We start from the raw sequence: 14,096 nt of genomic DNA, 5'->3' as shown, positions 1-14,096 counted from the left end.
ACCATTGCTTTAACCAGGTAATTACTCAAGGCACCGATTTTTCATCTATCGATTTATCCACATAATCCAACCAGAGATCCAAAAGTGGTACACTTGCACGTTAAATCTTTAGATAAATGTTTTGGAAGAGGCATAAATTAAAAAAGAGAATTAATTTGCAAGCAAGCCCAGTGAGTTAGAGAGGCAGAGCTGGCTGGTTTGTCTAATGGAGCATCCATAACCCAGTTTGGGTCTAGAAGACCCCAGCCTTAAGGGCAATCCTCCATTGCTTTCTGTTTCATTTTTTGAGCAGATACTCTGAATTGAACAGCAGCAGAAGAAATGGGGATCAGCCCCTGCTTTAGTGGGCAGCACTAGAAGCCGTTTGAGTAATTCAGATCAATAAAGTAGGAATATTTAATATTTACAAACCAGCAACTTCACACCAGTTTGGGACACTTGCGGCAGAGAGGTCTCTCAAGAAAAGCACTTTCGACATGTATGAGTCTTAAGAGCAGGCTCATGGTTTTTCCTTTGCCTGGAGGTTAGCATATCTGCAATCAGCCCGAGAACTTCAGGCAGGAGAAAAGGGGATGGCAAGGGGGGCTTCCTGGCGGAACCGAATTCCTGCCTTGTAGCAGGTTGGACTGGATGACCCTTGGGGTCCCTTCCCGATACATACTCACCCACTCACCCACCATCATATGATTCTTTGGAAAGTGCTTCAGAATACAGTTTGGGGGTGGTTGTGTGTGTCAGCCCTTAAAAATCAACTGTGCAATGTGCTCCACAGCGGGGGCGAAGCAAAGATTTAAGACTGTCTCCCGCTATGCATATAGGCTGGGAGCCCCAATGGCAGGAGACTAAGTGGGCTGAGCCCCTGCAACAGGGGCCAAAACCAAAAGAATCATTTATATCGAGAAATACTGGCACGTATGTATGCGTTTTGGAAATTTGCAGCAGTTTGTAATGTTAAGAGAGGTGTTTTAAAGAAAAACACTTTATACACTCATGAGCGTTCCCTTAGAGCAGGCTCATGGTTGTTTCCTTTTCTGGAGGTATAAATGTTCTTAGCAGATGTACAACCACCCCAAAGGCTTCAGGCCTCCTCCTGACTGTTGAAATGCTCCTGGGGAGACTGTAAGCACCTCCTCCGCTCCCAGTCAGCAAAAGGGGATGGCAAGGTGTGCTTCATGGCGCAACTTGCAGCTGCAGTTTAAAGTGCTTTAAAAGTGCCCTTTCATAGGGCAACACTGACAGCACAACCAAGGTTGGTGGTTCTCCTGCATATTCCTGCCTTGCAGTGGGCTGGGCTGGATGACCTTTGGGGTCCCTTCCAGATATAGATATATATGCAGCATCATAGGATTCTTTGGAATGTGCTTCAGAAAGAAGAATCAGAAATAGCATTCCTTTAAGTTAGTTGTATGATGAGAAAGTTGCCTCACTTGAGGCTGTGACACCTAACAGTTAAATGCTTCCATAAGGGACACCTGCCTATTCCTAAGAGCTGCAAAGTGCCACACAAAAAAGAAACAGGAAAACATACCTCCCGGTTAGTTGTATGATGGCGAACAACTTCCCCTTCCCAGCCTGCTACTTTATTCTGTCTTGCATAGCAATACAAACGATGGGTGCCTGTTTTATACTCCTAATCTTTCAGTTCATCTGAAAGAAATCAGGCCCACAGGTTTGCTGTGTTCCTTAATGTCAGATTTTGTGGATCTATTATCACCCATATGTTTCGTGCATAAGCCTACTTAGGCATGGAAAACGAAAGGGTGGGGGAAAATGCGGATTCCTGAACTGAGTGGGCTTCCCTGCACACACTTCAGGGCAGAAGGGGGAGATGGAGAGAACGCTCTGCCTTCTCCCCCCTAATCTGTCTTCCCTACCTAATCATGGCGGACAAGGTCCCACCTTCAGCGCCTGCCTGGAAGAGGAGCAGCACCCATACAGAGAACGGTAGGAGCCAAATTGTCTAGGGATCTTCTGGGTGAGGGTTTTCTTCACCAACACCAGTGTGCAGTGCATACACAACTGTAGAAACGAGTCAGAATAAACAGGCTTCCAAAAAGGTATAGTCTTTATACCCTAAATTCCCTAATTCCCCTAACCCCTGGGCCAGGAAGTCAGTTTTGTTTTGGGACTGCCCTGCAATGCACACCTGAGGCTGCAGGTGCAGAGAAATCTCTTTATGAGATGTTTTCCCTAATGAAAATGGTACCTCTAGACAGGTGCAGAAGAACCTGGACAGTTTGGGGTTGGAGTAAAGAAGGCCACTGAAAGTCTAGTTTTTAACATGGGTCAAAGGTCAGAAAGAAGGGACACGGGTGGCGCTGTGGTTTACCACAGAGCCTAGGACTTGCCAATCAGAAGGTTGGCGGTTCGAATCTGCGCGACGGGGTGAGCTCCCTTTGCAGGGTCCCTGCTCCTGCCAACCTAGCAACTTGAAAGCACGTTCAAGTGCAATTAGATAAATAGGTACCGCTCTGGCAGGAAGGTAAAAAGGGTTTCCGTGCGCGGCTCTGGTTCGCCAGAAGCAGCTTAGTCATGCTGGGTACAAGACCCAGAAGCTGAACGCTGGCCAATAAAGTGAGATGCGCACCGCAACCCCAGAGTCGGCCGTGCCTGGACCTAATGGTCAGGGGTCCCTTTACCTTTACCTTATACAAAGGTCAGAAGTTGTCTTTCGTTGTAAGTGTCGGGGTCGGGGTTAGGCTTATTGTTAGGGTCGGGGTTCGGCTTAGGGGTCAGGGTCAGGGCCTCCCCCTGACTGTTGAAATGCTCCCAGGGAGAATGTAAGCAGCACTTCCTCTGTTTGTAGTCAAGAATAGTGATGGCCATGTTGGCTTCATGGCTGAACTTGCAGCTGCAGAAGAGGTGGGGATCCCTGAACTATGCTAAAGCAGCCTTTAAAGTGCCATTTAAGAGGGCAACGTTTGTTGCACAACCAAGGTTGCAGGATTGTTCCCCATAAGGGACTTCTGCATGTTCCTGCGATGCAGCAGGTTGGACTGGATGACCCTTGGGGTCCCTTCCAATTATATATGCAGCATCATATGATTCTTTGGAATGTGCTTCATAAAGAAGAAAGAGAAATACAATGGCACTAATGGTCAGGGGTCCTTTTACCTTTACGATGGCAAAGTTTCCTCACTTTAGGCTGTGACACCTAACAGTTACATGCTACCACCTTTTGGTACTGTGAACACCAAGGTTGCAGGGGGATCTCCATAAGGGACGCCTGCATCTTCCTAAGAGCTGCAAAGTGCTACAGAAAGAAGAAACACAAAAACATACCTCCCGGTTAGTTGTATGATGGCCAACCACTTCCCCACAGGCTTCCCAAAAAGTATAGTCTTTATACCCTAAATGCCGTAATTCCCCTAACCCCAGGGTCAGGAAGACAGTTTTGTTTTGGGACTGCAATGCACACCTGAGGCCGCAGGTGCAGAAAAATCTCTTTATGAAATGTTTGGTACTTCTAGCAGTTCGAAAGCACGTTAAAGTGCAAGAAGGAAAATAGGTACCGCTCCTGTTGTAACGGTCCTGTTGTAACGGGGTTGGGTCATTATTAGGGTCAGGGTTAGGGAGAGGCTTGGGGTTAGGCTTAGGGGTCAGGGTCTCCCACTGACTGTTGAAATGCTCCCAGGGAGGATGTAAGCAGCACTTCCTCTGTTTCCAGTCAAGAATAGTGAGTGGCCATGTTGGCTTCCTGGCTGAACTTGCAGCTGCAGGAGAGGTGGGGATTCCTGAAGTAGCCTTTAAAGTGCCATTTAAGAGGGCACTAAGGTTGCGGGATTGTTCCCCATAAGGGACTCCTGCGATGCAGCGGGTTGGACTGGATGACCCTTGGGGTCCCTTCCAGAGGTTTATATACCATCATTATTCTTTGGAAAGGGCTTCAGAAAGAGAAATAGCTTTCCTTAAAGTTATTTGCAGCCTCGCTTGCTCCCTTATTCTTCCTTGCACATTAATTTGAGCTTGGCAGATGCTGTGCCAGTTTTTACATGGATCCCTCTTTCAGTTCTTCTGGAATAATTCTCCCCCCCCCCCCATTTCTCAGGCTGTATGGGGCGTGCTGGATTCCTGCTCCCAAAAAGGGGAAGGAGAAGGGGAAGTTTGGCCTGACGGAGGGAGGGAGAAGAGGGAATCTTCTGAGACACGATGCCAGTGCCAGGGCCCTCCTGCTGCTGCCTTTTGGGGCGTGAGGGGGAAAGGGGATCTTTGGGCACAAGATCCAAACAGCTCCTTTAACCAAACACCTGATTCACCCAGCAGTGTGGCAGCCAAAGAAAAGAGAAGAAAAAGAGGCAAGGCAGCTCCCAGACATCTCCATGGAGTTGCAAAAGGCAGGTACATCCGCCTAAGTCCACTTCCATCCACCGGAAAAGCTTCTTAGTCGCAAGGAGCAAAGGGAACGGTGGGAAATACCTAGCTATCTTTCTAAATCGGTAAGACAGCACAGTCCCTACACTTCCACAAGGCCTGGCCCTTTCCAGAGGTGCAGCCTGCCTTCTCCAAAGGTGGATTTCAGCTCAAACAGCTGGTCGAAAAGTCTCTTTTCCTCTCCTCACACCCGTAACCCTGGCAACCTCCCGGAGAACAGTCTCTATTCTTCGATGGTCAGGGAGATTGCACTTTCCCACGGTCTCTCAAAAAATGGAAACCTTAGCATTTAGTAATCTCTTAATGCAGTTTTGGGGGGGTGTTTGTGAGATCCAAACACCTCCTTCAATCAAACACCTGATTTACCCAGCAGCATGGTAGTCGAGGGAGAGGAAAGAAAAAGAGGCATGGCAGCCGTGGAAAAAGATGGGTTGCCTGTCTGCATAAGTCCACTTCCATCCACTGGAAAAGATTCTTAGCAGCAAGGAGCCAAGGGAACGGTGGGAAATGCCTAGCTATCTTTCTAAATCGGTAAAACCACGCAAACCCTACACCTCCACAAGGCCTGGCCCTTTCCAGAGGTGCAGCCTGCCTTCAAAGGTGGATTTCAGCTCAAACAGCTGCTTGAAAAGTCTTTTTTCCTCTCCTCACACCCGTAACCCTGGCAACCTCCCAGAGAACAGTCTCTATTCCTCGATGGTCAGGGAGATTGCATTTTGCCACGGTCGCTCAAAAAATGGAAACCTTAGCATTTAGTAATCTCTTAATGCAGTTTTGGGGGGGTGTTTGTGTGTGTCAGCCCTTAAAAATAAACTGCAAAGATTTAAGACTGTCCCCCGCTATGCGCCTAGGCTGGGAGCCCCAATGGCAGGAGACTAAGTGGGCTGAGCCCCTGCAACAGGGGCCAAAACCCAAAGCCAGTTGAATCATTTACATTGACAGATACTGGCACGTATGTATGCGTTTTGGAAATTTGCAGCCGTTTGTAATGCTAAGAGAGGTGTTCTAAAGAAAAACCACTTTATACACTCACGAGTGTTCCCTTAGAGCAGGCTCATGGTTGTTTCCTTTTCTGGAGGTATAAATGTTCTTAGCAGATGTACAATGCCCCCGAAGGCTTCAGGCCTCCTCCTGACTGTTGAAATGCTCCTGGGGAGACTGTAAGCAGCACCTCCTCCGCTCCCAGTCAGCAAAAGGGGATGGCAAGGTGTGCTTCATGGCGCAACTTGCAGCTGCAGTTTAAATTGCGTTAAAAGTGCCATTTCATAGGGTAACACTGGCGGCACAACCAAGGTTGGTGGTGGTTCTCCTGCATATTCCTGCCTTGCTGTGGGCTGAGCTGGATGACCCTTGAGGTCCCTTCCAGATATTAGATATAATTGCAGCATGTAAATCTTTGCTGTACAACCAAGGTTGCAGGATTGTTCCCCGTAAGGGACTCCTGCATGTTCCTGCGATGCAGCGGGTTGAGCTGGATGACCCTTGGGGTCCCTTCCACAGGTTTATATACCATCATTATTCTTTGGAAAGGGCTTCAGAAGCAAGAAACAGAAATAGCATTCCTTAAAGTTACTTGTATGATGGGAAAGTAGCCTCACTTCCTGTGAGTTACCTTATTCCTTGCACGTTAATTTGAGCTTGGTGCCTCTTTTTACACGGACCCCTCTTTCAGTTCTTCTAGAAAAAATCTGCCCCCCCTTCCGTTATTTTCCAGGTCTCTATGGGCCGTGCTGAATTCCTGATCCCAAAAAGGGGGAGGAGAAGGAAGGGGGCAGTTTTGCGTGAAAAAGGGAGGGAGAAGAGTGGCGAGAGGGGGAAAGGGGATCTTTTGAGACAAGATCCAAACAGCTCCTTTAACCAAACACCTGATTCGCCCAGCAGAGCGGCAGTGAAAGGAAAGAGGAGAAAAAGAGGCAAGGCAGCAGTGGAAAAAGATGGGTTGCCTGTATGGGCTCTGCTTTATTCCTTAATGTCGAATGCTACATCTGCCTAAGTCCACTTCCATCCATCGGAAAAGCTTCTTAGTCGCAAGGAGCCAAGGGAACGGTGGGAAATACCTAGCTATCTCTCTAAATCGGTAAGACCGCACAGTCCCTACACACTTCCACAAGGCCTGGCCCTTTCCAGAGGTGCAGCCTGCCTTCTCCAAAGGTGGATTTCAGCTCAAACAGCTGCTTGACAAGTCTCTTTTCCTATCCTCAAATCCTCCCAGAGAACAGTCTCTATTGCTCGATGGTCAGGGAGATTGCATTTTCCCACATCTGCAGATATTGAAACCCTAGCATTTACTAATCTCTTAATGCAGTTTTGGGGTGTGCTTGTGTGTGTCAGCCCTTAAAAATCAACTGTGCAAAGATTTAAGACTTTCACCTGCTATGCGCCTAGGCTGGGAGCCCCAATGGCACAAGACTAAGTGGGCTGAGCCCCTGCAACAGGGGCCAAAACCCAAAGCCAGTTGAATCATTTACATCGAGAAATACTGGCACGTATGTATGCGTTTTGGAAATTTGCAGCAGTTTGTAATGCTAAGAGGGGTGTTTTAAAGAAAAAACACTTTATACGCTCATGAGCATTCCCTTTGAGCAGGCTCATGGTTGTTTCCTTTTCTGGAGGTATAAATGTTCTTAGCAGATGTACAATCACCCCAAAGGCTTCAGGCCTCCTCCTGACTGTTGAAATGCTCCTGGGGAGACTGTAAGCAGCACCTCCTCCGCTCCCAGTCAGCAAAAGGGGATGGCAAGGTGTGCTTCATGGCGCAACTTGCAGCTGCAGTTTAAAGTACTTTAAAAGTGCCCTTTCATAGGGTAACACTGACAGCACAACCAAGGTTGGTGGTGGTTCTCCTGCATATTCCTGCCTTGCAGTGGGCTGGGCTGGATGACCTTTGGGGTCCCTTCCAGATATAGATACATACACCATCATAGGATTCTTTTGGAACGTGCTTCAGAAAGAAGAAACATTCCTTTAAGTTAAGGGACGCGGGTGGAGCTGTGGGTTAAACCACAGAGCCTAGGACTTGCCGATCAGAAGGTTGGCGGTTTGAATCCCCGCGACGGGGTGAGCTCCCGTTGCTTGGTCCCTGCTCCTGCCAACGTAGCAGTTTGAAAGCACGTCAGAGTGCAAGTAGATTAATAGGTACCGCTCCGGCGGGAAGGTAAATGGCGTTTCTGTGCGCTGCTCTGGTTTCCCAGAAGCGGCTTAGTCCTTCTGGCCACATGACCCGGAAGTTGTACGCCGGCTCCCTCGGCCAATAAAGCGAGATGAGTGTCGCAACCCCAGAGTCGGTCACGACTGGACCTAATGGTCAGGGGTCCCTTTACCTTTTACAAAGGTCAGAAGTTGTAAGTCTGCTGTTGTAAGTCTAGGGGTTTGGGTCATTGTTAGGGTTTGGGTTAGGGAGAGGTTTGGGGTTAGGCTTAGGTGTCAGGGTCAGGGCCTCCCCTTGACTGTTGAAATGCTCCCAGGGAGGATGTAAGCAGGACTTCCTCTGTTTCCAGTCAAGAATAGTGATGGCCATATTTGCTTCATGGCTGCACTTGCAGCTGCAGGAGAGGTGTGCCACTTAAGAGAAGAACATTTGCTGCACAACCAAGGTTGCGGTATTGTTCCCCATAAGGGACTCCTGCATGTTCCTGCGATGCAGTGGGTTGGTCTGGATGACCCTTGGGGTCCCGTCCAGAAGTTTATATACCATCATTAGTTAGTTGTATGATGGGAAAGTTGCCCCACTTCCTGTGAGCTCCCTTTTTATTCTTTGCACATTGATTTGAGCTTGGCAGATCCTGTGCCTGTTTTTTACACGGACCCCTCTTTCAGTTCTTGTGGAAAAAATCTGCCCCCCTGTTATTTCTCAGGTCTCTATGGGGCGTGCTGAATTCCTGCTCCCAAAAAGGGGGAGGAGAAGGAAGGGGGAAGTTTTGCCTGACGGAGGGAGGGAGAAGAGGGAATCTTTTGAGACGAGATGCCAGTGCCCCAAAGATGCCCGTGCCAGGGCCCTCCTGCTGCTGCCTTGTGGGGCGAGAGGGGGAAAGGGCATCTTTTGAGACAAGTCCCAAACAGCTCGTTTAACCAAACACCTGATTCGCCCAGCAGCACGGCAGTGAAAGGAAAGGGAAGAAAAAGAGGCAAGGCAGCGGTGGAAAAAGATGGGTTACCTGTATGGGCTCAGCTTTATTCCTTAATGTCGAATGCTACATCTGCCTAAGTCCACTTCCATCCACCAGAAAAGCTTCTTAGCCGCAAGGAGCCAAGGGAACGGTGGGAAATACCTAGCTATCTCTCTAAATCGGTAAGACCGCATAGTCCCTACACACTTCCACAAGGCCTGGCCCTTTCCAGAGGTGCAGCCTGCCTTCTCCAAAGGTGGATTTCAGCTCAAACAGCTGGTTGAAAAGTCTCTTTTCCTATCCTCACACCCGTAACCCTGGCAGCCTCCTGGAGAACAGTCTCTATTCCTCGATGGTCAGGGAGATTGTATTTTCTCACGTCTCTCCAGATAGTGAAACCCTAGCATTTACTAATCTCTTAATGCAGTTTTGGGGTGTGTTTGTGTGTGTCAGCCCTTAAAAATCAACTGCAAAGATTTAAGCCTGTCCCCCGCTATGCGCCTAGGCTGGGAGCCCCAATGGCACAAGACTAAGTGGGCTAAGCCCCTGCAACAGGGGCCAAAACCCAAAGCCAGTTGAATCATTTACATTGACAAATACTGGCACGTATGTATGCGTTTTGGAAATTTGGAGCAGTTTGTAACGTTAAGAGCGGAGTTTTACAGAAAAAACACTTTATACACTCACGAGCATTCCCTCATGGTGGTTTCCTTTTTCTGGAGGTATAAATGTTCTTAGCAGATGTACAACCACCCCAAAGGCTTCAGGCCGCCTCCTGACTGTTGAAATGCTCCTTGGGAGACTGTAAGCAGCACCTCCTCCGCTCCCAGTCAGCAAAAGGGGATGGCAAGGTGTGCTTCATGGCGCAACTTGCAGCTGCAGTTTAAGTTCCCTTAAAAGTGCCATTTCATAGGGCAAGACTGACAGCACAACCAAGGTTGGTGGTGGTTCTCCTGCATTTTCCTACCTTGTAGTGGGCTGGGCTGGATGACCTTTGGGTGGAATCTGCTTCAGAAAGAAGAGACGGAAGTTTGTGGAATAAACGATGCAGTACAAACGATGTGTGCCTCTTTTATACTCCTACTCTTTCAGTTCATCTGAAAGAAATCAGGCCCACTGATAAATTCTCTGTGCTTCGTTCCTTAATATCAGATTTTGTGGATTTATTACCACCCATGTGTTTTGGGCACAAGTCTACTTATGCACAGTAAACGAAAGGGTGGGGGAAAATGAGGATTCCTGAAGTGAGTGGGCTTCCCTGCGCACACTTCTGGGCAGAAGGGGGAGACGGAGAGAACGCTCTGCCTTCTCCCCCTAATCTGTCTTCCCTCCCTAATCATGACAGACAAGGCCTTCATCCCACCTTCAGCGCCTGCCCGGAAAAGGAGGAGCACCCATACAGAGAATGGTAGGAGCCAAATTGTCTTGGGATCCCTTGGGTTTGAGGGGGTGAGCGTTGGGATGGGACCCCTGTCTCCTAAAGCAGTGCGCTTGCACCAGGATCAGTCTCCCGTTTCCTTCACCAACACCACTGTCAGAATAAACAGGCTTCCAAAAAATTATAGTCTTTATCCCCTAACCCTAATTCCCCTAAGCCCTGGGTCAGGAATACAGTTTTGTTTTGGGATGCCCTGTAATGCACACCTGCCCATGTTCTAAGGCTGCAGCTGGGGGAAAATCTCTTTATGAGATGTTTTCCATAGTGAAAATGCTACTTCTAGCCAGATGCACAACAAGATGGACAATTTGGAGTTGGAGTAAAGAAGGCCACGGAAAGTAGTTTTTAACTAGGGGTCAAAGGTCAGAAAATAGGGACGCGGATGGCACTGTGGGTTAAACCGCAGAGTCTAGGACTTGCCAATCAGAAGGTTGGCGATTCGAATCCCCGTGACGGGGAGAGCTCTCGTTGCTCGGTCCCTGCTCCTTCCAACCTAGCATTTTGAAAGTGTTTCTGTGTGCTGCTCTGGTTCGCCACAAGCCTCTTAAATGACCCGGAAGCTGTACGTTGGCTCCTGTTAAAGTGAGGTGCGCCATGCAACCCCAGAGTCGGTACACGACTGGACCTAATCATCAGGGGTCCCTTTACCTTTGAGAAAGGTCAGAAGTTGCAAGTCTGCTGTTGTAAGTCTAGCGTTATTGCTAGTGATGGGTTTAGGGAGAGGCTTGGGGTTAGGCTTAGGGGTCAGGATCATGGCCTCCCCCTGACTGTTGAAATGCTCCCAGGGGGGATGTAAGCAGCACTTCCTCTGTTTCGAGTCCAGAATAGTGGATGGCCATGTTTGCTTCATGGCTGCACTTGCTGCTGCAGGAGAGGTGTGCCATTTAAGAGAGCAACATTTGCTGCACAACCAAGGTTGCAGGGTTGTTCCCCGTAAGGGACTCCTGCATTGCAGCGGGTTGGACTGGATGACCCTTGGGGTCCCTTCCAGAGGTTTATATACCATCATCATTGGAAAGGGCTTCAGAAAGAAGAAAGAGAAATAGCGTTAAATGTTCTTAGCAGATGTATGATCCCCCCCTGAAAGCTTCAGGCCGCCTCCTGACTGTTGAAATGCTCCTGGGGAGACTGTAAGCAGCACCTCCTCCGCTCCCAGTCGGCAAAGGGGATGGCAAGGTGTGCTTCATGGCGCAACTTGCAGCTGCCGTTTAAAGTGCCTTAAAAGTGCTCTTTCATAGGGCAACACTGACAGAACAACCAAGGTTGGTGGTGGTTCTGCATATTCCTGCCTTGTAGTGGGCTGGGCTGGATGACCCTTGAGGTCTCTTTCAGATATAGATATATATGTAGCATCATATGATTCCTTGGAATGTGCTTCAGAAAGAAGAAACAGGAAAACATACCTTCCAGTCAGTTGTATGATGGCCAACTACTTCCCCTTCCCTGGTAGCTACTTAATTGTGCCTGTTTTATACTCGTACACTTTCAGTACATCTGAAAGAAATCAGGCCCACCAATATTTCTCTGTATGGGCTGTGCTTTGTTCCTTAGTGTCATCGGGCCCAAGCCTACTTAGTCATGGAAAAGCAACGGGTGGGGAAAAACGGTTTCTGAAGTGAGTGGGCTTCCCTGCGCACACTTCCGGGCAGAAGGGGGAGATGGAGAGAACCCTCTGCCTTCTCCCCCCTAATCTGTCTTCCCTCCCTAATCATGACAGACAATGTCTTCATGCCACCTTCAGCGTCTGCCAGGATGAGGAGGAGCACCCATACTGAGAACGGTAGGAGTGAAATTGTCTTGAGATCTTCTGGGTTTGAGAGGGTGAGCGTTTGGACAGGACCCCTGTCTCCTAAAGCAGTGCACTTTCACCAAGATCAGTCTGCGGTTTTCTTCACCAACACCAGTGTGCAGTTTACACACAACTGTAGAAACTAGTCAGAATAAACAGGCTTCCAAAAAGTTATAGTCTTTATACCCTAAATTCCCTAATTCCCCTAACCCCTGGGTCAGGAAGTCAGCTTTGTTTTGGGACAGCCCTGCAATGCACACCTGAGGCTGCAGATGCAGAAAAATCTCTTTATGAGATCTTTTCTTTGATGAAAATGCTACTTCTAGCCAGATGCACAACAAGCTGGACAATCTGGGGTTGGAGTAATAAAGGCCATGGAAAGTAGTTTTTAACTAGGGGTCAATGGTCAGAAAAAAGGGACGTCTGTGGCAGTGTGGGTTAAACCGTGCTGCTCTGGTTTGCCAGAAGAGGCTTAGTCGTTCTGGCCACATGATATGGAAATTGTACGCCGGCTTCCTCGGCCGTAAAACGAGATGCGTACCGCAACCCCAGAGTCGGCCACGACTGGGCCTAATGGTCAGGGGTCCCTTTACATTTTACAAAGGTCAGAAGTTGTAAGTCTGCTGTTGTAAGTCTAGGGGTTGGGGTTAGGGAGCGGCTTGGTGTTATGCTTAGGTGTCAGGATCAGGGCCTCCCCCTGACTCTTGAAATGCTCCCAGGGAGGATGTAAGCAGCCCTTCCTCTGTTTCCAGTCCAGGATAGTGGATGGCCATGTTGGATTCATGGCTGACCTTGCAGCTGCAGGAGAGGTGTGCCATTTAAGAGGGCAATATTTGCTGCACAATTAAGGTTGCAGGATTGTTCCCTGTAAGGGACTCCTGCATGTTCCTGCAATGCAGGAGGCTGAACTGGATGGCCCTTGTGGTCCCTTCCAGAGGTTTATATACCATCATTATTCTTTGGAAAGGGCTTCAGAAAGAAGAAACAGAAATAGTGTTAAATGTTCTTAGCGGATGTACAATGCCCCCGAAGGCTTCAGGCCTCCTCCTGACTGTTGAAATGCTCCTGGGGAGACTGTAAGCAGCACCTCCTCCGCTCCCAGTCAGTAAAGGCATGGCAAGGTGTGCTTCATGGCGCAACTTGCAGCTGCAGTGTAAAGTGCCTTAAAAGTGTCTTAGGGAAACACTGAAAGCACATCCAAGGTTGTTGGTGGTTCTCCTGCATATTCCTCCCTTGCAGTGGGTTGGGCTGGATGACCCTTGAGGTCCCTTCCAGGTATAGATATGAATACAGCTTCATAGGATTCTTTGAAATTTGCTTCAGAAAGAATAAAAATAGCTTTCCTTTAAGTTAGTTGTATGATGGCGAAGTTTCCTCACTTTAGGCTGTGACACCTAACAGTTTAATGCTACCACCTTTTGGTATTGTGAGCACTAAGATTGCCGGGGGTCTCCATAAGGGACACCTGCATATTCCTAAGAGCTGGAAAGTGCCACACAAAGAAGAAACAGAAAAACATACCTCCCGGTTACTTGTATGATTGCGAATAACTTCCCTTTCCCAGTTTGCTACTTTATTGTTCCTGTTTTACGTTTCTAGTCTTTCAGTTCATCTGAAAGAAATCAGACCCACTGATATTTCTATATATGGGCTTTGCTTTGTTTCTTAATGTCAAATTTTGTTGATTGTCACCCATATGCTTCGTGCCTAAGCCTACTTGGGCATGGAAAACTAAAGGGTGGGGGAAACGAGGATTCCTGAAGTGAGCTGGCTTCTCTGTGCACACTTCTGGGCAGAAGGGGGAGATTGAGAGAACGCTCTGCCTTCTCCCCCTAATCTGTCTTCCCTCCCTAATCATGACCGACAAGGTCTTCATCCCACCTTCAGCGCCTGCCCGGAAGAGGAGCAGCACCTATACAGAGAACGGTAGGGGTCAAAGTGTCTTGAGATATTCTGGATTTGAGAGTGTGAGTGTTGGGATGGTACCGCTGTCTCCTGAAGCAGTGCGCTTGCACCTGGAGCTGTCTTTGTTTTCCTTCACCAACACAAAACTGCAGTGCATACACAACTGTAGAAAAGAGTCATAATAAACAGGATTCCAAAAAAGTATAGTTTCTATACCCTAACCCTAGTTGCTCTAACCCTTTGGTCAAGATGACAGTTTGCTTTTGGGAGTGCCCTGCAATACACACCTGAGGGTGCAGATGCAGAGAAATCTCTTTATGAGATCTTTTCTTTGATGAAAATGCTACTTCTAGCCAGATGCACAAGAAGCTGGCCAATTTGTGGTTGGAGTAAAGATCACGGAAAGAAGTTTTTATCTAGGGGTCAAAGGTCAGAAAGAAGGGACGTGGGTGGCGCTGTGGGTTAGGATTAGGGGGTTAGGGTTAGG

General features: G+C 48.4%; 1 protein-coding gene and 1 long non-coding RNA gene across 4 annotated transcripts; one reads left to right on the top strand and one right to left on the bottom strand.

The window, feature by feature from the left end:
* Positions 1-1,029: 1,029 nt before the first annotated feature.
* On the top strand, positions 1,030-13,661 carry LOC310758216 (uncharacterized protein). 3 transcript variants are annotated; one of them, XM_083631833.1, is made up of 6 exons: positions 1,030-1,096; positions 1,467-1,944; positions 4,261-4,338; positions 9,823-9,885; positions 11,633-11,695; positions 13,573-13,661. In XM_083631833.1, the coding sequence occupies exons 2-6, from the start codon at positions 1,881-1,883 to the stop codon at positions 13,632-13,634; spliced, it is 330 nt and encodes a 109-aa protein (XP_083487959.1). In that variant the 5' UTR covers positions 1,030-1,096; positions 1,467-1,880; the 3' UTR covers positions 13,635-13,661. The 3 variants fall into 3 exon arrangements, 1 of the variants encoding a protein (XP_083487959.1); XR_014545647.1 differs by lacking the exons at positions 1,030-1,096; positions 1,467-1,944; positions 4,261-4,338; positions 9,823-9,885 and adding an exon at positions 9,209-9,421 and having other exon boundaries at positions 11,178-11,695; XR_014545648.1 differs by lacking the exons at positions 1,030-1,096; positions 1,467-1,944; positions 4,261-4,338; positions 9,823-9,885 and adding an exon at positions 9,209-9,447 and having other exon boundaries at positions 11,212-11,695.
* LOC310758217 lies at positions 4,314-6,625 on the bottom strand. The gene is made up of 3 exons (XR_014545649.1): positions 6,429-6,625; positions 4,852-4,882; positions 4,314-4,379 (listed from the first exon to the last, which is right to left on the bottom strand). It is a non-coding gene; the product is annotated as an uncharacterized lncRNA (long non-coding RNA).
* Positions 13,662-14,096: the final 435 nt, after the last annotated feature.

The sequence above is a fragment of the Podarcis filfolensis genome (assembly GCF_964270895.1).
Source record: "Podarcis filfolensis genome assembly, contig: HAP1_SCAFFOLD_394, whole genome shotgun sequence".
Lineage (NCBI taxonomy): Eukaryota > Metazoa > Chordata > Lepidosauria > Squamata > Lacertidae > Podarcis > Podarcis filfolensis.
Note: the sequence above shows the minus strand (reverse complement) of the source record. Positions and strands in the feature narration are given on the sequence as shown.

Coding starts and splice junctions, on each gene's coding strand:
- LOC310758216 (XM_083631833.1), top strand. CDS start 1,881: ATGGCGGACAAGGTCCCACCTTCAGCGCCTGCCTGGAAGAGGAGCAGC. Junction 1,945..4,260: donor CAGCACCCATACAGAGAACG/GTAGGAGCCAAA, acceptor TGATTCACCCAG/CAGTGTGGCAGCCAAAGAAA. Junction 4,339..9,822: donor CATGGAGTTGCAAAAGGCAG/GTACATCCGCCT, acceptor TAATCATGACAG/ACAAGGCCTTCATCCCACCT.